This window comes from Mrakia frigida (assembly GCF_051309035.1).
Source record: "Mrakia frigida strain ATCC 22029 unplaced genomic scaffold BDY24scaffold_26, whole genome shotgun sequence".
NCBI classification, from domain to species: domain Eukaryota; kingdom Fungi; phylum Basidiomycota; class Tremellomycetes; order Cystofilobasidiales; family Mrakiaceae; genus Mrakia; species Mrakia frigida.
In genome coordinates this window covers 41,306-63,686 of record NW_027481255.1, presented here as the reverse complement: position 1 = coordinate 63,686, position 22,381 = coordinate 41,306, and the positions used below count along the sequence as shown (strand labels likewise).

General features: G+C 53.9%; 6 protein-coding genes across 6 annotated transcripts; 3 read left to right on the top strand and 3 right to left on the bottom strand.

Moving 5' to 3' along the window:
* Positions 1–62: 62 nt before the first annotated feature.
* Positions 63–1,454, bottom strand: BDY24DRAFT_443206 (V-type proton ATPase proteolipid subunit; the record flags this gene model as incomplete). Its single annotated transcript, XM_076644746.1, has 12 exons — positions 1,379–1,454; positions 1,280–1,288; positions 1,181–1,207; positions 1,092–1,105; positions 999–1,020; positions 879–912; positions 731–800; positions 616–635; positions 529–543; positions 299–453; positions 218–233; positions 63–139 (listed from the first exon to the last, which is right to left on the bottom strand). Exons 1-12 carry the CDS (start codon positions 1,439–1,441, stop codon positions 63–65), a joined length of 522 nt encoding a protein of 173 aa, XP_076494471.1. The 5' UTR covers positions 1,442–1,454.
* A 503-nt stretch (positions 1,455–1,957) lies between these two features.
* On the bottom strand, positions 1,958–5,129 carry BDY24DRAFT_396332 (esterase-like activity of phytase family protein). The gene is made up of 15 exons (XM_076641424.1): positions 4,950–5,129; positions 4,698–4,861; positions 4,545–4,620; positions 4,404–4,478; positions 4,313–4,328; positions 4,065–4,227; positions 3,843–3,976; positions 3,717–3,753; positions 3,508–3,644; positions 3,201–3,399; positions 3,005–3,109; positions 2,822–2,927; positions 2,462–2,694; positions 2,250–2,296; positions 1,958–2,155 (listed from the first exon to the last, which is right to left on the bottom strand). The coding sequence occupies exons 1-15, from the start codon at positions 5,066–5,068 to the stop codon at positions 2,126–2,128; spliced, it is 1,641 nt and encodes a 546-aa protein (XP_076494470.1). The 5' UTR covers positions 5,069–5,129; the 3' UTR covers positions 1,958–2,125.
* Positions 5,130–6,668: 1,539 nt separating this feature from the next.
* BDY24DRAFT_435895 (uncharacterized protein) lies at positions 6,669–10,563 on the top strand (the record flags this gene model as incomplete). The annotated part of the gene is made up of 5 exons (XM_076644199.1): positions 6,669–6,761; positions 6,814–7,511; positions 7,998–9,059; positions 9,160–10,159; positions 10,492–10,563. 5 exons carry the CDS (start codon positions 6,669–6,671, stop codon positions 10,561–10,563), a joined length of 2,925 nt encoding a protein of 974 aa, XP_076494469.1.
* BDY24DRAFT_396325 (Zn(II)2Cys6 transcription factor domain-containing protein) lies at positions 10,536–13,937 on the bottom strand. The gene is made up of 14 exons (XM_076641423.1): positions 13,849–13,937; positions 13,383–13,577; positions 13,286–13,306; positions 13,190–13,201; positions 13,023–13,115; positions 12,340–12,942; positions 11,745–12,250; positions 11,635–11,678; positions 11,487–11,558; positions 11,342–11,402; positions 11,048–11,265; positions 10,829–10,967; positions 10,718–10,746; positions 10,536–10,635 (listed from the first exon to the last, which is right to left on the bottom strand). Exons 2-14 carry the CDS (start codon positions 13,447–13,449, stop codon positions 10,614–10,616), a joined length of 1,887 nt encoding a protein of 628 aa, XP_076494468.1. The 5' UTR covers positions 13,450–13,577; positions 13,849–13,937; the 3' UTR covers positions 10,536–10,613.
* Positions 13,938–16,715: 2,778 nt separating this feature from the next.
* On the top strand, positions 16,716–18,090 carry BDY24DRAFT_135257 (uncharacterized protein). The gene has a single exon (XM_076636037.1). It carries the CDS (start codon positions 17,018–17,020, stop codon positions 18,023–18,025), a length of 1,008 nt encoding a protein of 335 aa, XP_076494467.1. The 5' UTR covers positions 16,716–17,017; the 3' UTR covers positions 18,026–18,090.
* Positions 18,091–19,123: 1,033 nt separating this feature from the next.
* On the top strand, positions 19,124–21,172 carry BDY24DRAFT_396302 (uncharacterized protein). The gene is made up of 9 exons (XM_076641422.1): positions 19,124–19,264; positions 19,355–19,405; positions 19,532–19,627; positions 19,760–19,802; positions 20,007–20,023; positions 20,106–20,167; positions 20,259–20,359; positions 20,442–20,517; positions 20,613–21,172. The coding sequence occupies exons 1-9, from the start codon at positions 19,193–19,195 to the stop codon at positions 20,719–20,721; spliced, it is 627 nt and encodes a 208-aa protein (XP_076494466.1). The 5' UTR covers positions 19,124–19,192; the 3' UTR covers positions 20,722–21,172.
* The last annotated feature ends 1,209 nt before the right edge of the window (positions 21,173–22,381 follow it).

Genomic DNA, 22,381 nt, shown 5'->3' with positions numbered 1-22,381 from the left:
GTCGTTTGCCGCTTCGAAAGAGAAGAAAGGAAAGAATGAGCTCGACGCACCTCCTCGCTCCCTCAAGCAGCCGAACAAGCCAAATCGTTCGCATTCCCGTTCGTGAGGAGGATAAGACCGACGATCAATCCGTAGAGACCTAGATCGAAAGAGAAAAGAGGTCAGCTCTCATCAGTAGCGTCGAAACAAGACCTCGTCGACGCGTCGATCGGCTCACCGAGCACTTCTGCGAACTGAGGAGTCGGAAGGTTTATGTCAGCTTTCTGAAACTCAAGAGGGTGCCTGATCTTTTACTCACGATCAGAATCAGGACCATTCCGACGAAGATTTTGGGTTGCTGAGCGGTTGCGCGAGCTCCTACATCCCCGACGACGCCAACGGCGAGGCCTGCTGCTAGACCGGAGAGACCGACGGCGAGACCAGCGGCGAGGTAGGTGAAGGATCTAAAGAGGCCTGTGAGGGAAGGGAAAGAACGGGTTGAGCTTCGGAAGATCGAGATTTTGAGAGAAAACGAGTGACGAGACTCACTCATCTCAGCTTCGACTAAACAGAAGAGGAAGAGCTTGTGAGCTCAAGTGGGAGAGAGAAACTATTCAATATTCATCAGCTGCTCACGACTGTTCGCGATCATGACTCTATTGAGAGAAGGGCGAAGCAGGAGGTCAGCAAACTCACGCGTCGAAACTCGAACGACAAACGCAGCTCCTCCTCTGAACGTCGAGTCACTCACGCGATGATGAGTCCGTAGATTGAAATGATACCAGCCATAACGACAGAAAGGCAGGATTTGATGAGGAGATCTGGGAGAAGAAGCAAGCTGTTTAGCGCAGAACACGTCGAGGCGTGGCGACAAAACGACTTCGAAAAGTCGACCTCACCAGGTCTGAGAACTCCAGCCGATGCGATTCCAACCTGAAAGGACCATAAAGGCAGACGACCAGGGACGTCAGAGGTTGGAGACTCAGGAAAGGGGGACTTCGAAGAGAGGCGGAACGAACGCTAGCTTTGGCCGTTCCAAAGCTGAGATGAGCGTGAGGGGAAGAAAGTGAGCACTGATGAGAAAGATCCGCTCAAGGATGAAACTATCTCACGCTGCTCCGATGGCCTGAGAGAACAGATGAACGAGGAAGGATCAGCCTTGTTGATCGACGCACTCCTTCACCATCAATCGAAAACTCACGCAGAAGATGATCGCTGCTGCTGCTCCCTGTTCGCATCGAAAGTCTTTGGTCAGCTAAGCAGCGCTTGAGTATGATCAACAGGTTGGGCAAACACTCACAAGAGCTCCCTGTTGAAAAGACAGGCAAGCAGGGCGAGAGCAACAAAGTCAGCTTCGACCGCAACGGTTCCAACTTCGAACCCATCTCGTTGAACTCACGAAGAAGGGAGAGTAAACGGGACAGTGAGGAGCAAATTGATGAGCGGGAGTGGTGAAGGACATTTCTGAGGGGGTGGTAGTTGGGAGTGAGAGTACTGCTGAAGAGAATTAGGAAGAGAGAAGAGCGAAGCGAGCTCACCAGGGCCGCAGCTCCCTTGACCTCCCCTCTCTCGTTTGTTTTCATGCGAAATGAATGAAACGAGAGATGGTGGCCAAGAACTATCTGACTGTGATCTCGGAGAGATGAAGGAGAAGGCGGAGAAAAGGTCGAAGCGAGGAAGAGAGGGAACGACGCGACGCAAACCCGTCTCACTCGTCGTTCCATTCCGACTTTCCCTCTGGACCGAAGAACAATAACCCCTCTTCTTCCTTCCTATCTCCTGAACTTTCAGATCAAGATGGTCCCTTACCCCGAAGTCAGTCCATCGTCGAGCAGGATCCGGAGCAGCAGCACCTTCGTCGCGTCGCGTCGTCGTTTCGTTTCTTCTCCTTTCGTTCGTTTAACGTTTCTTCGTCTTTACCTCAAACGTACAATCTCTAGCACAACGATCCTTTAAAGAAGAGCTCTCGTTTTGAAAATGAGAAGAGTCGATATTATCCGAAAGCAGAGATCCAAGAACGAAAGTGAGAGCAAAAGAGCGAGACAAAAGAGAGCGTGTGGGTGTGGGCAAGCTGAGTAGTAGTGGTAGTAGAAAGGGAGAAAGAGTACCCGAGATGAACTAGAACTGTGTGTGTTGGGCTGAAGTTCTAAGCGATGGTTCCAGGGTTGTTGGGAAGCTGTAGGCGAAAGCGACGCGTTTGAGTTCAGAGTTCTCGACATCTTCTGCTTCTCGCGGCGCAAGAGATGGAGGAAGAGAAGACATAGACTCACAGTGATCCTCCAAACCAAGATCTGAGTGTTGACCTCCTTTCCGTAGGCTGACAACCGACCAAAGGAAGGAAACTACGGTCAGCGACGGCGCAAAAAAGTGAGTCTTCGAGAACGATACGCGTTGAGCAAACGCGTTTCGTAGAATCCCGTAACAACTTCCGATCCTTCAAACCCTAGGCATCAGCGTGCAGAGTTCAGTTCGCAACACTCACCATCCGAATAAACAGCTCCAGCCTCGAATCCGTTGCTCGTGATGAAGTCGTTGTCGCTCAAACTCAGGAGGAAGTAGTCGTTGGGGTAGAGAGGATCCAAGCAGCTAGCGAGAGCCGAGGACTCCCATTTGCCTGAGATCAAGGTCTCGTCGAAGGCTCCTCCGTTCTGAAGCCCGAATCGAGCAAGCTCCGAGTCGTCGATGATGTCGATGAAGTCGGTGGGGGTGATTGCACTGGAAGAGATGACGGAAGAAAGCAGGAGAGAGAGAGGCCGTAAGGTAGTGAAGATTTGCGACCTCGGAAAGTGAGGGGAAGAGAAAGGAAGAGACGAGAGAGGAGGGAGAGGAAGACGCGACGCACGTAACTCCGGGAACGAGGACTCCTCCAGGGGCGACGGGAGTGACGGTGGTAGAGTAGACGGTGTTGGCAATGTTGGTAGCTCCAGCGGTTGAGATGAGGAGGAAGTCTGCGAGCGAGCAGGGAACGGAGCGCGTCAGTTTGGAAAGTGCGACGTGAGATCACTAGGGAAGCGGCCGGACGAACCTTTGTGCTTTGACTCAGAATCGTCGTTCCCCATTCCCTTTCCGTCTCTCGAGAGGAGAATGAAGGTAGTAGAAGTAGAGTCGGAGTTGAGCCATCGGAAGTCGCCTGTTCAAAAAGACGAACGAAAAACAAGCCGATCAGATCTCCGTCAAGTTTTCGAGACGCGACGAAACCGAACTCGAGCTCTCAAACTTACTCGTAGCTAAAGCCTTAGACTTCCCGTTCGTCACAGGAAGCAAGAACACGTACTCCTCGACGAGGGTAGGAGCCGAGGTGGTCAAATCCCAACCGAAGATTCGAGTGTACTTGTTATCTTGATCGGCTCCTCCGTCCTGGACCATGCCTGACTGAGCGACGGCCCAGAGCTTGGATCCGTCAGGAGAGGCGGTGAGTCCCTGGAAGAGTGCAAATGGAAAGTGAGAGGGAAGGGAAGAAGAAAACGAAGTGATCAGTGAGACGCCTCGAGGAAGAAACGAAGACGAGGAGAGAGAACGGCAGCGTACCTCGAATCCCTGGTTAGGAGCTCGTCCAGTATCGGGGAAGGCATCGGAGGTGAAAGAGAGAGCGCCATCCTTCATGGGCAGGACGGCAGCGGGAGGAGCGATGGTGGAGAGGAGGGAACCGGTGGCACTGAAATGGTCTGGAGAACTCGAAACGAGTTCAAAGGTCAGCAATGGAGCGAAGTAGAAGGAGGAAGATGACACAGACTTACAGATGTAAGGTCCGTACTCATCACTGACGTAGAAGGTCTGCGAGAAAGAAGAAGGAGCGAGAAGAGAGATTGAGAGTCAGTTGAAGTCGCGTCGCTCTCGAAGGGAACGACGGAAAGGAAACTCGCTCCATCAGCGTTAACCACCAGACCCTCCGCATCGAGAGACAAGTGATCATAGGTTGCCGAGGCAATAGGAAGAGCAGGAGAGTCGGCCGTCGCCGCCCTCACTCCCAACGCGTCGAGTCCCGAAACAGGAACGCCTTTTCATTCGTGAACGATAAAACGAAGCAAGAATCAGCTTCGTACCTGTCTGTACACTTCTCGCAAAAGGGGCTAGATTGGACTCACCAGCCGCATCCGAATAGAGCAGTGACTTCGAGTAAGTCATCGACACCGATTTCCTCCCTTGCTCGAACGTCTGCGTCGCAGTATCGTAGTTCGGAGTCAGGGTGATATCGAGGTATTGCTGTCGAACTACGTAGTCGGTGGTGGTATCGGTATTGTGGCCTCGCTGTTGAACCCAGCACGAAACGAAAACAAAAGGAATGATCAGTTCGACGCGTCGAAAAGAAAACGGAAAGCGAGAGCAAACTCACGTCAGGCTGGGTGATGCTTTAAACGGCCCCAAAACAAGAGTGAACTTCAGTATACTGATCTCAGTGAAAGTTAGAGATGATGAAGACTCACAGCGTTCCGGTATAGAGGTTTGACGTCCCACTTCGAGCCCACGAGCCAGGGACGAACTCCATCGCTGAACCCAACCTGCCCCAACGAAAGAAAAAAAAGTCAGATCTCCTTTTCTCCCCCAAAAGAACAGTTCTGACTCACCCTCCAATAGTCTCCCCCAGAGAATCCTTCGCATCAGCAGCGAGGGTCCCGAACCCAACCAGGCCTTTGTTGACGTCTAAAACGCACGTGTTTAGTCTAGCTCGCTCCAACAAAAAAAAAAAAAGGAACAGAAAGAGAGATCCGACGACTCACAAGCCTGGCCCCCGAACAACGTAGTCGTCCCAACGGGGATGGTCACCCCACTGGTGGTAGCTCGTTTGGCGGTTTGGGTTCGAGAACCGTGAGCAGCGCGCTTCTTCTTCTTCTCGAGAAACTTCTTGGCTGGTTTGGCAGGGGTTTTGAGACCTTGGGAGAATCTACCTCATCAACGCATTTTTTTTCCACAACAACAACGAAGGGTCCGTCAGTACGCGAACGACGAAGAAGAAGAAAAAGAGACCGCACCTCTCCGCGTTGGAAAGCTGAGCTTGATGATCAACGTCCAAACGAGCAGGACTGGCGAGGACGATGGTGGTGATGGCTGGGAGGACGAAGAGGAGGGTTGAGAGGGAGAGGTGGACCATCTTGGAGCACGGTATAAAAAAACAAACGACCGAACGAGAGAGGTGAAGAGAAGAGGGAGATGGACGTTTGAAGACAGAAGACAACACACGCTGGTCCTTCCTTACCTTTTTTTTCACAAGGAAAAGTACGGGCCCCTGTTATTATCGCAGTCTATAAAAGATGGGAAGTGGGCACACCCAAAAGGGCCGAAAAAAGACGCGTCGAGGGAGAGGGGGCGGAGGAAGGCGAAGAACGTGTGTCTGGCACGAACGAGTTGAGCGGTTTTTTTTTGGATGAGGGAGATCGAGGGAGAGAGAGGGTGAGGGTGATCTGTTGATGAACGTTTGAGTGGGGAAGTCGAAGGAGGATGAGTGAGGGAGCCGAGAGAGAAGGGGGAGGAGGGAGGGAGGAGGGAGGCTGAGAGGACGGGTGCTGCTGCTGAGAAGAAGCATGTATGTTGAGAGTGAGAGTTGTTTGAGGATGAAGCTGAGTGCTTATAGAAGGTAGTGCTCGAGTCTTGATATTCGCTGGAGCACTGAAGGTATGAGGTGAAGAGCAGGAGGGAAAGAAGGAGAGGATGAATGTTGAGCTCGACTGTTTCCTCCCTTCCCTCTTGTTTTGGTCCACCGCCGTGGGAGGATATCTAAGAAAGAAAAAGGTCTTCTTCCATCAGCGAAAGAGCATCCAAGGACACAATCATGAGCTTGACTTGAAGATTTTCTCGAAAAGAGGCAGAAGGCGGTCGGGAAGGAAAGATGTCGTCGAGCTCGAGCGTTGATCAAAAAGAGAGTCGAGCTCACCGACTCCTCCTTCCCTCCATTCACGACCCTCCCTCCTTCCCTTCCTTTCTCGTTCGTTTTCTTTCAGTGACGATCTGGTGGCTTATGCTCGAGAGTCCATAATCGTGCTACTGAGGCTTCGGCTATTCGAGAGGAGGGAGTGGTTTCGAGAATGATTCTGAAGGGAGCGACGAGCTGAACGTCCTCGTCTTGACCGTTCCCTTCTCGTTCTTTCTTCTCCTAGCTCTCACTCTCAAGCAGATACATACCAAGTCCTTTCCTAGAGCGGTTCTACTACAGCTCTACTCTCCCACCCCCAGATCTTCCCTCTCTCCTTCTTCGCCCCTATCTCCTCCTCCCTCCCCGCCGCTCCGCCCATGTTTTCCCTCCTCCTCTCCCCTGTCCTGAACAGGACGACTTCTTCCTTCCTCTCTGCCTCCTCACCCTCATCATCAACTCCTCGACGTTCGATCTGTTCTACTTCGTCGTTCGTCTCACCCTCTTCAAGCAGCCAGAAAACGACCCTCCCTCTCGTTCGTTCGCCTCTTCATTCCTCCGCTGCAGTGGAAACACGTCCCTCTCCTCTCGCCCACTAACAGCTTCGCTAGCTCGCCTTGGACGGCCTCCTTCCTTGCCCTTTCAAACTTCAACAAAAAGGGATTCCTTCGTCGTCGTATATATATGAGCTCAGGAGGGAACGGTAGCAGCAGCGAGCGAGGAGGAGGAGAGGAGGAGGGAGGACTCGGAGCGAGTTCGTCGAGGTCATCTTTGATTAAGAGCAGAGCTGGAGGAGGAAGGAGAGGAAGCTTGGAGAAGTTGAAGCAGACGAGGAGGAGAGAAGATGACGGTGATATGGGCGGAGAAGGATCAGAAGAAAGTCTGCAGGAACTTTTGCTCGAGGTCAGGTTTTGTTTCGTTGTTTCGCTCGTTTTGGGTTGGTTCGAGGAAGCTGACCTCTCGTTCGCCTTCCTTCCTTCCTTCCTTAGACTCCTCCTCCTCGTTCTTCCTTCGGATACCTACCCTCCTCCCCTCATCTTCCACTCCCTTCGCTAGGAACCAGCACGTCCCTCCACCGTCCTCGTCGATCCTCCAAACGTCTCCTCTCCGCTTCCCCGACAGCAGAGACGATCCATCTCCCTCCCTCCTTCGCTCAATCACCCTTCCTCCCTCCTCCTTCTCTCCCTTTACCCTCAACACCTCGCAGCAGCCGGTCGAGAACAGCCAGCTCAGCTTCAGCTTCAGCTTCAAGCACCTCAGCAGCGTCCTTCAGAACAGCCCTCGAACATATTCACGACGCGACGCCGCCAGCTCCTCCTCTCCCTCCTTGGACGCCTCCGTTCCAACATGGCTCGCCTCTCTCAGCGGGAGGATCAGGATCCGGAACAGGGATCAGAAGGGAAATCTCAGAAATCTCAACCTACTCGGACCCGCAGGATTTCATCGAGGATCCACACGACGTCTACTCCTCCCAACCCCTCCTCCTCTCCCCCTCCGAACGCTCCTCCCTCCTCTCCTCCAACTCCTACTTCCTCCCTCCCTTGTGTCAAAGACCGTCAGAGTACGAACTGGCGGCTCTCGCTGCAGAGTCGGCGCGTCGCAACAAGGAGATGTCGAGCCCAAGATCGAGAGGGAACGGGATGCGTCTGGCGGCTGCGGCGGCTGCGGCTGCTTTGAGGGGAGCGAGGTCGGTGGGGGATTTGAGGGGGGTAACGCACGCGAGGGAGCTGAGGGAAGAGGGAGGGGGAGGGGAGAGGGAGAGAGAGAGGGGGAGGACGTTGAGTTCTGGAGCGAGCGCGAGTGCGAGTGCGCGTGCGACTGCTGGAGGAGGGTTTGCGAGTAGTAGAGCTCGAGGAATGGGGTTGGGGTTGGGAGGGTGGTTTGAAAGAGGGAGGAGCGTTGGTGCTGGTGCTGGTGCTGGTGCTGGTGCTGGGTCGAGAGACGAAGAGGGAACGAGGGCGGGAGGAGAAAGAGAGGAGGACGACCTTGGGAGGACGTTGAGGAGGGAAAAGAAGAGGAATAATGGGGAGAGGAGTGTTAGGATGGAGAAGTGAGTAGGCGGTTTCGATTTTTTTGGGAAGAGGGGACGAGAGGAGAACGAGAACGACGCGTCGAGTCGAGTTTTTGCTGACCTGTACCTTCGTTCCCTTTCTTTGGTTTTGCTTTTGAAAAGTTTCAACCTCCCCAACTTCAACTCGCAAGACTCCGATCCCTATCCACCACCCTTACCCACTCGGACCTCCCGAACCAACCTCTCCCGCTCTCAACCTCTCGATCCATCCAACCCTTCGGCTTCCACCTCCCAACCCTTCCCTCCCTCCGTCCTCCACAAACCACCCCATCGACGAAAATCCATCGTCGTCCCTCCAACCCCTCAGACCCAACAGCAACAAGCCTGGCGAGCTGATCTCCTCACCCAAGCCATCGGGTTTAGCCTCACGCTTTCGCCTCCGCTCAGCAATTCGTCGTCGTCGTCGTTCCCTAGTCCTCCGATTGGACGGCAGTCGCAGTCGCCTGGGAAGGAGAAGAAGGGCTCGATGATGAGAGGGAAGGCGAAGGCGAAGGCGAAGGATGGGTCGCAGCTGATGGGAGGAGGAGAGAGGAAAGTGGGAGCAGGACCGCCGATGCAAGACCGACCTCCTCTTCCTCCTACGCCTGAGATCTACAAACCCGATCTTCCGACGGTTAGGAAGTCTCTCGGAGTGCCCCTCATGTCGGAGGAAGTCCAGGATTCAGAAGACGGTCGACTTTCGTCGTTCTATGGCTCGTCGCTCAACTCGCCGTCGCGTCTTTCGCCTTCGTCCCCTTCGAGACCTCTCCCTCAGCACCCTCCTTCGACCTTCCCAACCTCCACCTCCACCACCTTCGAAATACCTTACTACGTCTCCCCGGGAGATTTTGACCCTTCAGCTTTCGAGGACTACGATCCCATCGTCTCTCCCGTCTTCCATGAGCAAGAACAAGAAATCCTCCTCAGCGCGGGATGGGAAAGCTTCAGCAGCGTTCCGGACGAATACCTCACCGACTCGGAGAGTGGGATGACGTTGGGTTTGGAGATGGAACGTGGGTTGGGGTTGAGGGAGTTTAGGACGGAGAGCAGGGTGAGCTCGGATCGAGGGACGTTGGGACAAGGGAGGAGGAGGGAGAACTCGTGGGGTGGGGAAGGGATTGAAGAGGAGACGGAGATGGAGGAGAGTGGGATGGAGAGTGATGAGAGTGGGGAGACGGAGGTTAAGTAAGTTTTTTTTTTTTTTTGGAAATGAGGTTTGGTTCGTTCGAGAGAGGGAGAGACGCGTCCTGACCCTTTCTTTTCTTTTCGTCTTTCGTTCGTTCAGCGTCGGACCTTCCCTCGCATCAGCACCCTTCCTACCCATCCCTCTCATGAAGGCGAATCATCGTCGTCCACCAGCTCTCAACCTCAACCCCTGGGGCTCGAACTCTCCCAAACCCACCCCCACCAACCTCCCCTCCCTCGCCACTTCTTCCCCGACAGCCTCCCTCCATCCCTCCTCGATCTCCTCCCCAATCTCCATCTCAACGAGCAACGACAACCGACGCTCTTTCCTTGGAGATCTATCAGCCCTCCCCTCGCCGAGCTACAGTCGAACAGCAGCTCAGGGTTCGTACTCATCTCACCGAACGACCACCAACGACGACGACAACCTTCGATCTCCTTCGCCTTCCTCACCTGGATTCGCACCTCCCCTTCGATCAGCACGAAGCTTGAGTCCCAGGTCGGGTTCTCCATCAGTCTACTCATCCGTCCTCGCAAACTCAACGCCGGATCTCCCAACCCAAAACAACAACGCGTCGCCGTCGCAGTCGAACCCTTACCCCTCCCAAACCCGCTCTCCTTCCTCTCTCTCAGCCTCAAAATCTCACTCTCACTCCTCCTCCAACCTACCAACCTTCCCCAACCCCCTCGGTCCGCCAGCAAAGACGACCTCCCCACCTCTCCAATCCTCCAACCGCCTCCCACCACCCCTCTCCCCAGGGCTCGGTCCCTCCTTCTTCGACCTCGATCCAACCCTCCCCATCACCAACACCCTCCCACCTTTACCTCGCTCAGCCTCAGCTTCCATCAAACTCTTCTTCTCTCGCTCGCCTAAGAAACCCCATCACGCCCAATTAGCTCTTCTTTCTTCTTCGCACCTGCGAGACGAGCCGCGGGAGCGGGAAGAGAGGTTGAAACGATCCAAAAGCGGGATTGTAGCTATTCCGGCGAGTGCGTTTGAGTCTTCGGAGGTGCCTGAGGTTGGAAGAGGAGGGGGAGGAGTGGAAGCTTGGAGGAACGGGAACGGGATGGATCCGAGGGTTTTGAAGATGGAGGGGATGGTTAGTATGCATTTGGAACTGGAGAAGGAGAGGATGAGGAGGATCGCTGGTGGTGGTGGTGGTGGAGGAGGGGAGGGGGGGAGGAGGAGGATGTGAGTCGGAGACGACGCGTCGGGGCGCTTTGATTTCGTTTTTTTTCTGAGTTTCGGGTTTCGTCTCCGCTTGTTTCATTTATTTCTCTGTTCTACTACACCACCCTACACTACACTACACCACACTATGCCCTCGCATAGCCTCTCTCTCTCTCGCAATCGGTTCGCTCAGCTCCCTCGTCCCCACTCTCTCTCTTCTTGCTTCTGCTTTCTTTTCTTGTCGTTCCTTCAATCTCACAGTATCCTACACTCTGCTGCGCTTCTTGTACAATACACAACTTAACAAATGGAGAGATCGTTTCATTTCGTTAAAAAGCTACGGAGACACGAAAGAAAGAAAGAAAGGGGAGGAGATCAAAAGCTCAAAGCAAAGGCAGGAATTGTCTGCGAAAAAAAAAGGATTAAAGAACGGGTCGAGAGTCAGCGACGGTTCGTTTGAATCGAGGAGGAAGGGAAGAGGGCTTACCCGATGATCAAGCTCGGAAGATCGAACAGCTGACGGAACGAGGTGAGGTGGGAGACGAAAGGTCAGCCTCGACGCGGCGCAGAGAGAGACGAAGAAAAAGAGCCAACTCACATCTCTTCGCACCGTAAAGCTAGCACAACAGCTCACGGCTCGTCCCTGAGGAGTCATCAACGTCGCATGAGCCTTGAAGCCTCCTCCCATCGTTCCATCGAACGCTCTCTTCCCGAATTCCTCAAAGTACTCGACGGTACTGAAACGAGAGGAAGGTTCGAAGCGAAAGATCAGCTTCGTTCCTCCTTCTCCGTTCGACGAAAGTGGGATGAAACTAACCTCTTCTGCTGCAAGACTTCCCAGATATGCTTCCCCTGCCAAGCCGGTCCACCTCCCGTCCTCGCAACGTCCTTCTTCTCCTTCGGGACGTAGAGCAGTTCCGAGAGCGGCCATTCGGTGAGAATCGAGAACTCCTGTCCGACGGCGACGAGTTCTCCTGTTCGACGCCAGACGGCTGTGGGAGTTCCAGTGAGGGGGAGGAGAATGGTCGTGAGGTCCTGCGAGGGAGCAAAACGAAAACGAGGGAGACGGTCAGACGCGTCGAGGAAAGGGGAGGAGAAAGGAGGAACGAACGTTTAACGAGCGTTGGAAGGCTTCTTCTTTGAAGGCGAGGGATTCGGGAGTTTGAGTGGCACTGTGTAAGAGAAGAAGAGAGGTGGCTCGGTCAGAAGATGGCCGCACAAAGAGAGGAGAAGAAAGAGCAGAAAGGAGAACGCACGACATCGTCAACATCTTGGGACGGAACTCAGCGAGGCTTCGAACGAGTCGAAGAGTATCGAGTTGACCGAACCTGTAGAGTAGCGTGTCGAATCGTCGGGTCAGTCTCCGAACGAGAACGAAAACGTAAGGGAGGAGACGAGACGAACCGTTCCGTGGCGAACTCAAGAAGTCTCGTGTAACCATCAGAGTACTATTCGAACGGAAAACGGTCAGTTCCTCACTCTTCCAGGAGCAGTCTCTCCGCCGGAAAACTCACATTGTAAGCCTTCGCCACCAGAATCTCCATCTCCCGCTCCCTCTCCTTCCCCTTCCCCTTCGAATCCTCCTCCGCTCCTCGTCCTCCTCCCATCATCACATCGAACGCTCCATTCAGCCCAACAGGGATGATCGAATGATTGCTATTCTGTCCAGCTCCCGGATGGAAGCCTTCCCAAGGAGGAGGGACCTGAGCTCCTTCCCACGTCCAGGTCGATGGTCCTCCGTTGTTGGAGCTGACGATTCGAGGATCGATGGCGGGAGGAGGAGGAGCGAGATTGGATGGCTGAGAGTCTGAGATGTGAGAGGAGGAAGATCTGGGAGCTGGGTTTTGAGATTGGAGGATGTTGGAGGGGTAAGACGACGGGGAAGGGAACGGGAGGAGGTTGGCGTTGCCGAGAAGAGGAGGGAGGAGGGAGGAAGGGAGTTGGTTTTGGGAGGAGGAGCCTTGACCGTTGTCGAAGCTGAGGCGATGAAGATGAGAGTTGACGAGGTTTGAATGGGATCCTGGGAAAAAGGAACAAAAGAAGTGGGGACAGGTTCAGTGCTGAAAACGAGAGGACGCGTCGCGTCGGAGGACAGAAAACTGAGCTCACCATCTTCTCCGAACCCATTGGACTCGTTCATCCCTGTTCCAGCATCACTAGCCTCCGGATCCACCCTCATTGAAACTCCGTCCGTCGTCCCAGACGCGTCTGCGTCGCTCGAAGCGTCATCGTCGTCTTCCTCGTCCTCGTCTGCCATCCTCTCGCTGCTCTGAGGATGCGAGGGGATCGAATGGAAGTTCTGCTGCGACTGCTGTTGCTGTTGCTGGGTCATCCCAAGAAGCCGTTGGTTGCTCGAGGGTTGAGAGGACGAGGAGTTGGCTGAGAAGATGCTGTTGTTGTCGAAGGAGGGAGCCGAGGTCGAGGGAAAGAAGTTGGCTGCCGTCGTTGAGTTCTGAGCAGGGAGGAAGTTGGGATACTGAGGGTAGAGGTAGGAGGGATCCGACGAGCTGTTGATGCTGTTTCGTTGAGGGTGAGGTTGATTCGAGTTGGAAGGTGGAGGAGGTTGAGCTGAAGTTGAAGAGGACGAGGCAGGTGACGTGGGTTTGGGAGGAGAGGGGACTGCTGCTGCTGCCGTTGCTGCTGCTTCTTTGGCTTTCGACACTCGAGGTCGTTTGGGTTTGGGAGGTTCCTTAGCGAGCTCGGCGAGCTCCTCTGCGAAAGAAAAGCGGGAGTCGTGTCAGCAGCTGTTGTTGGAGGAAGGGAGGAAGAACGAGCGGGAGGGAGGGATGAACCTGGTGTGAGAAGATATCGAGCCTTCTTCTTCGCTCCTTCTATACATTCGTCTCCTCGTTTGATACATCGAGCACAGGGTCGTACGTCGGAGCCTGTTGGACGAAAAATATAGATGTTTGGTCAAAGAGGGTCTCTGAGAGAAAGGAAATAGAAGATGGACCCTTACAGGTGAGGTGGGCTTGGAAGAAGGGAGACCGAGGCGAAGGAAGACCGTCAGCTCGAAGATTCTACCAGGGCACAGAATAGATACATCGATGCACACCTTTCTGACACGACTGACAGGCTGTAGAGTTGTCGAAGAAGAGCGAACGAGTGAGCAAAACGAAGCGGGGAGATGAAAGGAGCAGAACGAAGCTGACCTCGGGAAGCCTTCCTTTTCTTCTTTGTCGTTTCCCCATCCCCTTCAGCTGTAGATTCCTTGGCCATTCGAGCGTCGATAGAGGAGATTCCTCTTGTTTCGTAGAGTGTAGTGGGTGCTGCCTGTGAGCGACGAGTTTGTTGATCGTTGGGCGGTAAAGGACGAGCTCTCGTTGGAGGAAGGGTACGAGTCGAAGCTGACCGGAAGAAGGTCGGAAGGAGTTCAGCTTGAAGAATTCTTCCACAACATCCCTCTGGATTCTGCACACCTAGAGACGAGTCGAGAGCCATCCAGGATAGCATCCCCAGGTCCTGATTCCCTCGTGTCGAGCAGCTAACTCGGAAGGAAGGGAGTCGGGTCGAAAGGTCGACGAGCTCGCTCCCTTCTCCCCGTTCCTTTTTCTTCGTTTCGCCACCCTCCAGCAAACCAGAAGCTCTCCAGCATCCAAGGAGAACATATCCACTCACCTGTGGTTGAGTTGAAAGTCTGCGAAAGGGCGAAAGGCGAGTTCCGAAGAGGTCAAATCTGGTTGGAGGGTCGATCAAGAAGATGGTCGTCGGGGAGGAACGGAGTACGACCTCGTTTCTGTCGAACTTATCAGCGGAGTTGGGTGGGAGTGTTGAAGGTTTTTTCTCCGATGAAGACCCAAAGTAGGTCGTTAAAGATCGTTCAAAGGTAACGAGAGCAAAAGCAAAACTTCAATGAGACTCGTGCGAACAAGAATTGGGCCTGAACTTCGGAACTGTCGAACCCTGCGTCTCGGTTCCATTCACCCAGCCTTGACCTTGCCCTCCCTCCCACGTCACTCCCGTCCTCCGAACGACCATCCCATCAGCTAGCTCGTCTTGACTATCTTCTCCGCGCATGAGGGAAATATCGTTCCGCTTGAGGGAGTCCCAGCTGTGAAAGAGGAAAGACGGGAGAGAGGAAGACGCGTCGGATCAGGAGATTGAAGAGAGAGGGAGATAGAAAGGAGAATATCGAAGGGCTTACTTCTCGTCACACATACGACCGACACTGAACATCGAAGAGAGCAACTTCAGCTGGGGTATCTCGACGAGAAGGGAGAACGAGAAGAGAGCAGAAACGCACCATCCGTCGGGTTTCCATTCGAACCTCTGCGACTCTGGAGTATCCCTCTCGTAAGTTGGTAGAGCGAGGTGAGGCAAGAAGCAGCAGCATCTGAGGGCAAGGTCGAGACGATAAGTCAGCGAAACGCTCGATCGATTAAAGGAAGAGGAGAAGCGTCGACTCACGAAGCTAAGGAGACTTTCTTCTCGAAAGGAGTGGCAATCTTTGACCTCTCCGTCGAACCCAGGTCCCTCCTCGTTGAAAACCAGCTGAACGACAAGAGTAGTGGAGGATCTGAGAGCGGTATGAGTTCCAGGAAGAGTCGAAGGTCGGATTTGCTCGTCGTTGGGCTGAAAAAAAAAAAAAAAAAAGTAGAAGACGCGTCGGCGAGCGGTCGGTTCGGTCAGCTCTCTCGCTCTTCTCTTCCCCATCATCCAGAACGAGTTCAAAAAGGAGCAGAAGTCAGCTTACGATTCTCCCAACCTTCGACCATCTCCAAAATCCAGCCTCCAATTCCTCCTGCATCACCGGTTGGGTCGCGTCAAAAATCACCTTCCCACCCTCCTCCATCCCCAACCTTGCCTTCTTAGCCCAACCAGCTGACGAGTATTGACCTATAGCACCTTCTCGAATGATACATATCACAGGTCCTTTGACTCGGACGGGTTGAGAGCCGGGTCGGAGAGGAGGGAGGGTGGTGGTTTGGACGAGGAAGGCCGTTTTGTTTCGTTTCGACGCGTCGCCTGTCGTTTTCTCGTTGCGCCTTTCTGTCTTTCATGACTTCTTTCCTTGCTCTTGCATAGATACTTCAAACCTCGTAGACCTCTAAATCTCTCGACAACGAGAAGATGAAACGATCCTTCGACCCGACGTTTCCTTCTTCTTTTCCCGTCGCGTCCCTCCCTCTCTCTCTCTCTCTTTTCAACAAAGCTCCAACATCCTTAAGATCACTTCATCAATCAATCTTTTTTTTTTCCCTTCACCCCCGGCACGCCCACCTCCCTCTCCCACCCCTCCTCGTCCTCGTCGTCTTCCCTCTCGAGCACCCTCCCAATCGCTCCCTCCAGATCCAACTCCTTCTCCTCCTCCTCCTCCCACTTCTCCTCTCCAAGAGGAAAAGAGGACAAAGAGGAAAGTGAAGTGAGCTCGGCGTTTTGAGTTTTGATTTCAAGGGTCCTCTCCTTTCGACCATTTTGTGTTTGTTAAAGGTGGTAAAGGTCCCTTTCTATATCTCTGGAAAGAGCATCGAATCTAGTCAGCGGCTGCCTAGCGACTTCAGGAAAGCAGTTCAAAATACTCACCGGTGAGGGTTGCCTGAAAGAGGAAGCGACAAATATGTCAGCTCTGGAAACCGAAAAGGAAACAGACGCGTCGCGTCAAAACTCACAAACATAGATGGCTTCCTTCTGGACCTCGAGGTCTCCTCCTTTTCCCGATCCCGAAAACTTCCCTGATAGGTGGTGTTGGCATCGACCAACGGGAGATCGGTCTAAGACTGGTGAGGAAGAAGGAAGAGTGAACGAGAACTCGAAGCTGAGACGCGAAGCCAAACGAGGAAACTCAAGACGAGTCAGCAAGTCGGACCAAGAAGGAATGAAACTCGATTCTAAGTGGGAGCATATATTAACGTGCTGATCCCTTGCTCTCCCGTTGATCTGATCCAGAGCCCTGAACGAAGAGGTCGCGAGAGAGAAAGGTCTCGACTTTGGTGGGACCGTTTTGGGTAGGCGAGTCGGTGTGTTACTGTAAGACGGACGCGAATCGATTTGACCAGTCGACGCTGAAGGAAGACAATGCTGATGAATCCATTTATTCGACCCTGTATGAGCAAGGAGGGCAGCAGGCGGATGAGTCAGAAACGGGCAAGGCGACGACGAGCTCGCCATCTCCCTTCTCAAGAGCCTCACGTCCTTGCCACCACCGTCTCCCTCGGCTCCAAGGTCTGCCAGTCTAACTCCTAGCCTCTTGTGTCTAGGAGGAACCAGAAAGACGAGACTCTCTGAGAAAACGAGGTGGAGGGAGTCCTTCTCCTTCGTTGACCCTTTCCCTCGACTCAAGCGAGCTCAACATTCCTCCCTTCGCTTCCTTTTTGCCAGGGACGTTTAGCGGAGTGGTGGCGATACTTGATACAGCAGGTCCAATAACGTCCAAGGGAGGAGATGGGTTGAGTGGAAGGTCGTAAGCTGGAGAGGAAGAGGAAGGGGAAGAAGGAGGAGATGCCGGAGAGTACTGTCGGGAGGCGGATGGAGGAGGGAGGATGGATCGAGGGGCGGAGAGATGGCATGGGTGGGTTGAACCAGCCGGGGATCGTAGGAGGAGTGGGGTCGACTAGAGAAAGGTTGAATGGTAGACATTAGCTAGCAAGTTTGCGAGGGGGTTGTTGATGGTTGAAGGTCAAAGCGAGAAAGAGCGCAATCTCGATTGCCGTGAGTTTCTCGACACCGTTGCAGGTAAATTCAGCTTTTCTCCTTAGATCTGCGGAGAAAACTCTAAGGCCTCCTGAGGAAACTACGGGGCGCAATTTCGTCGGGAAGGGAAGAGAGGTGTGTCAACGGAAGGAAGGAGATGGGTGAGCTCAACGCTCCTTCTCCCCGAACCATCATCTTCTCCTCCCTCCTTCCTTCCCTCGCCATGGCTCTTCCTCACCTCCCCGACGACATCCTCTCCGAGATCTTCTCTCACTTCTTCGGATCCACTTCGGTCGCCACTCCCATCTCTCCTCCCACTCCCGTCAAGGGCTCGACCTCGCTCCTCCTCACCTCCAAACCCTTCAGGACGCTCTCCCTCCCTCTCTTCTGGAGATCCATCACCATCCACAAACCCTCCGACTTTGTCTCCCTCTTCGATCCAAAGATCGGACTCCTCCACGCCAAAGGGAAGGTCGGGAAGGAACGAAGAGGATGGATTCAAACCCTCTCGTTCGGACGAGAGGCAGCCGTCCCTCTCTCCCTCGATAGGATCACTCGAGAATCCTTCGACACCGCCTACGACAGAGAAGGAGATCACAACCTCTTCGTCAAGCTCTCTCCCGTCAAGCTACCCAATCTCCAGCATCTCTCCCTCGCCGTTGTATCGTACATCTGGGACCTCGACGAAGAGGAGGATCCAGCGTTCCTCGAACTAGCTCGCAAGCTGGAGGAATCAAGCGAGAAGGACTGGAACTGGATCAAAGAGGATATGGATCCCGAGGAACGAGAGTTGGCAGAAGCAGGAGAGATGGAGGGATCAGGATTCCGAGACATCCTCTTTTCGATGGGGATCTGGAAGCATCTCGCTCGTCGAAACGACGAGATCATCTCCTCCCTTCTCTCCATCAACGCCAAACAGATCAGAACACTTCAGTTGGGAGTGGAAAACTCTGTCGTGAAGGATTGGAAGGATCCTAGACTCCCATCGTCGATCCAGGAAGCAGAGAACCTCGTCGTCACGTTGTTCGAGCCGGTGCCTTCGTTCTTTACTCGATGGGCGCCCGAGCTACCTTCCCAGGTCGCTAGTCACCTTCACGAGACGGCGATGGTTCAAATCTACCATAAGGAGGAATCGAAAGGTCGGGTCGACTCGAGAGAGGTCTGAGGGAATCGCGTCGTGTGAGTCGCCCTTTCTTCGTTCTTGTTTCTTCGGTTCCCCTTTCCCTCTTCGCTAATCTTCTCGTACTCGTTCTCATTGATGCCTTTCCCTAGAAACACACCTCTGAACGATTCAGCTCATCCACAACGCTCGCCTTCCTCTCCCCTCCCTTCCAACACTCGCAACCATCCCACCGTCGGAAACTCGTTTCGTTTCGTTTCAACTTGGGCTTCCTCCCACAATGCATGCCTTTTACGAGCCTTAGCCGGTAACATTCTTTGCTTCCGAACCTCTTTCTTCAAGCTTGGCCTCCTCGACCTTTTCCCTCAGTGAAAGAAGGAGAACCAGAGCGTCGCCGCGTCGCCTTCTCCCCAAGACGAACGAGGGCCGATCTTCAGTCACATCCGAAAGTAATTTACAGACGAGGTATCCAATGCACGGTAGTTCCTCGATTATGGGGAGGCATCTGCTCCTGAGAGTCGTGCGACGCGTCGCCCCAAGTCGGGACGTCCTCCCTCGCAAACCTTCATTTTCACCCAACCATTCGTCCTTGTCTGGAACTCTTCCGCTGCTCTCATATTGAAGGTAGCTGAAGGCAGTGTTCTGCGGACTGTGAGCGAGAGATAGAGGGGAAGACGGCTTCCGCGGATGGAGTAGAAGAAAGAAGACGCCCTCGGTCCTCTACTTCGACTTTTGCACGCTCCTTTCGCCTCAAGCATGGTGCTCTCGCAGTGAAACTCAGCCAGTCCAGCATAGTTTGGGATGGTTGTCTCTTTTCCTTTTCCTTGTGAATCCCGTCGAAGGCTGAAGGAGTTGCTGGGAAGGAAGTCGAAACGCGACGAGGCGAGCATCAACAACGAAATGAGGTCGAGAGGAGACCATCGAATCGAATCGAGTTTCCACCAGCCTTCTTGCTGAAGCTGCTTTGATCGCGATAAACAGTGATCCTGCCCTGTTCAGCCTTCCTTCTTCTAGTAGTTGTTCTCTTCTGAGAAGGTTTGGTTTCCTTTTGGGGAAAATCAAACCCTGACGCGTCGGTCCTTCTCCGCAGGGGAGCGTGAAAACGGGGATCGCTCGCTGTCGTTCTCTTTCTTCTCCCCTCAACCACAACTTCCCTCTTCCTTTCCGCCTTCAACTACTCTTTACTCCCCACCTTCTCTCTCTCTACTAAACATGCTCGCCTTCGCTTCCCTCGCCGCCGTCGCTCTCCTCGCCACTGGAACCAACGCCGCTGTCAACTCGGTCGTGCGTTTCACCTCTCCTCCCTTCCTCCCCTCTCCCTTCCTTGCTTTCGAAGATCGCTGACCTCCCTCTTCCTTCCTTCCTTCTCCTCAGTCTGGATTGACCACTTGCCAGCCTTCGCTCCTCTCTTGGGACGCTTCCACCGTAAGTTTTTTTTTTCCTCTCGTTCTTCTTCCACCTTTCTTTCCTTCTAAGGGAAAACGCGAGCTAACCCTCTCGCTCTCTCTCCTTCTCCTTCACGCCAACCCTCGTTTTCGTTCACTACCGCAGTCCCCTTACTACCTCACCATCATCCCTGGAGGAGACGCCAGCGGTACCGTCCTTGAGGACTTGGGAACCTTCACCACCACCTCCTACACTTGGAACGTGAGTCGAAAAACCTTCCCATCGTCGCGCCGCGGGCTGAAGAGAGAGCGGTGTTGTTTTTGAACGATCGAGCTGACTTTTTATGGCTCCTTCCCTTCCTTCCCTCCTCTCCTTGCGTGCTATGTAAACTAGGTCGATCTCGCTGCCGGAACCTCCATCACCATCGCCCTCAAGGGTACGTTCTTCTCCTCCAAACTGTGTCGAGAAGGAGAGGGAGCGAAGGGGGGAACACGTCCCCCTTGGTTGTCCTCCTCTGGGCGTCGCTCGCTCCTCCTGCTCCTCCTCTCCCCGCTAGATTGCTACGAGAAGGCTGCGAGCACACACCTCCCATATCTCAGATCGCTGACTTCCTTTCTTGCTGTATTTCAATCGCACACAGATTCCACTGGAGCCGTCGTACGTTTTCAGCCCTCATCACGTCCATCACGCTCTCTTCTTGAGCTCCTGAGCTGACCTCGAGCTTTTTCTCTCTTCACAGTTCTACTCTGGACAGACCACCATCGTCGCTGGATCCGATACCTCCTGTGTCGGAGCTTCCGCGTTCGTCCTTTCACTCCATCTCCAGGTCGTCCCTCGTCCGAAGTCACGCTGACCTCCTTCCCTCCTCTCCTCCTTTTCCCTTCACGTACAGTTCTGGAGCCACCTCCGGAGCCGCTGCTGCCACTTCCGGTGCTGCCACTTCTGCTGCCGCTGCTGGAACCACCACCGCCGCTGGAACTGCTGCTGCCTCTGGTTCGTACCTCTCCCATCAACTCTTCCATCTCGTCTCGTTTCTGCTCTCGATTCTGATCACCTCCCTGCTTCGCTCTCACAGGAACCGCCGCTGCTACTTCCGCTACCCGAGCTGCCTCTGCTGCCGTTGCCTCTGGATCTGCCGCCGTCTCCTCTGCGTGAGTCTACATGCCTTCTCAGAGACCACTTTTCCTCCGTCGATCCTCCTTCGACTTCTCGCTGACCTTGCCCCCTTCCTTTCCCTACGTAACAGCGCTGCCGCCGCTTCCACTGCCGCTACTGGAGCCGCTTCCTCCACCTTCGCTCTCTCCTCCGTCGTCGGACTCGGAGCTCTCGCCCTCGGAGTCTTCTCCCTCGCCTAAACCTCTCCGTTCTCGTTCTCCTTCACCCTTCGCATTTCGTCTTCCCTCTCTGCACCCCACGTTTAGCTCCCTTTTTATCCTTGCTCTCCCACTCTCTCTAGAAGCATAGAACCATGGACACACACAACTCCTCGTGATTCGCTCTTTTGCTCAGTTCTGTTTTTCACTCTTCTCTCCCTACCTCCCTTTGCTTACACTCCACCCTCTCGACACCTTGCAAAGAACTCTCAAACTCGCACGCGCACTCTCTGTCCCCCCCAACCCGGTGTTGATCGCCGAATCTCTTGCATTGTTTTCATCGTAGCATCTTTTTCTTTGCCTTTGCCCTCCTTCGTTCCTTCGTTTGTCGTCGTTTCGATTATCTCGATCCTTTTTGCTTTCTACCGTACGCTCCCGCTTTGCAGCAACTCGTTTCTTTTCGAGATCATGACGAACTACCCACGTTCTTTAAGGGACCAAGCTACTTGCAAGAGAGAAGCGAAGAGGGCTGGGACAGAGAAGAGGAAGGATGGAGAGGCGGAGGGACGATGCGGGTTTCTCTTCCAACTGGTACCTTGAAGCTTGGACGAGAAGCCGTTCTTTCGTCTCGATGATTTGTCGAATCGGAGCTGAAAGGGAGCAGAAAGGTCAGGATCATGAAGACGAGACAAGACGACACCAAAAAGGAAATCGCGCGCGTCTCGTCTTGTCTCGACTCCTCCTTCCCCCTTTTCTCCCCAGAGAGACGTAGGAACCAAATGGCGCATCACACCGTGCCTTTGGGAGGTATCCGTCTTATCTTCGAAGGTAACGAAACGACGACGAGGAGGCGAGGAAGTCAAAGCAAGAGAGCAAAACCGAGTACATGTTAACCTTGTCCTCTCTTTCTGCCCTCCTCTCCATGGATTCAACGCTACCTGTGATTCTTTATGTAGAGGGATTCCTTGAGATGCTAGATTGGATGCTCGAGTAGAACGAGGGAGCGGGACAATTGAGGGAGAGTTCGACGCGCGTTCGACGTCGCTCTGCGACTACTTTCGCTTCTCCTCGTTCTAGATTCGAATGAGACGAGTTCGAGCGGATTGCGACCTTCATTCTAAAATCAGTGAGGTCGACGATCCCTTTGTGAAAACGGGGAGGGACTGTGAAACAAGACGATTCGTGACGCGTCGAAGTTTGGATCAGTCGATCAGATCGTCTTCCTTGATCTCTGCAGTTCGATGTCGATCTCTCCAGGGGTCTCTTCATATCCCCCTTCATCACTGATCTAATCGTTCTTGAGTTTAGCACAGTGCGTTTCCTTCGAGCGGATGCAAAGTACGCGTCGCTCTCCGCCCGGACAGGACAAGATGCTCCTGCCTCCGTACCCTTCGTTTCATGTAAACCACGAAAGCCTACTCTTCATATGTGGGACTAGACAATTTTCAGCTCCCTCTCTGACAGAACAGCTTTCTTCATCGCCTCGACGGTTCGCATCTCCCCTGACCGAAACGTCGAAACGCCTCCTCCTCCCTTCCTCTCGCTTTCCCTCCCAACCACCAGCACTGATCCCAAAAGACGAAGGATGCTTTTCTCTTCCTTCCCTCCACCACTGGCCCTCCTCCTCTTCGCTCTCCCGTTCTTGAATCAAGCTCAAGCTCAGCAGGACGACCCTTGTGCTTCCCTCGCTGAGTCGAAAGAC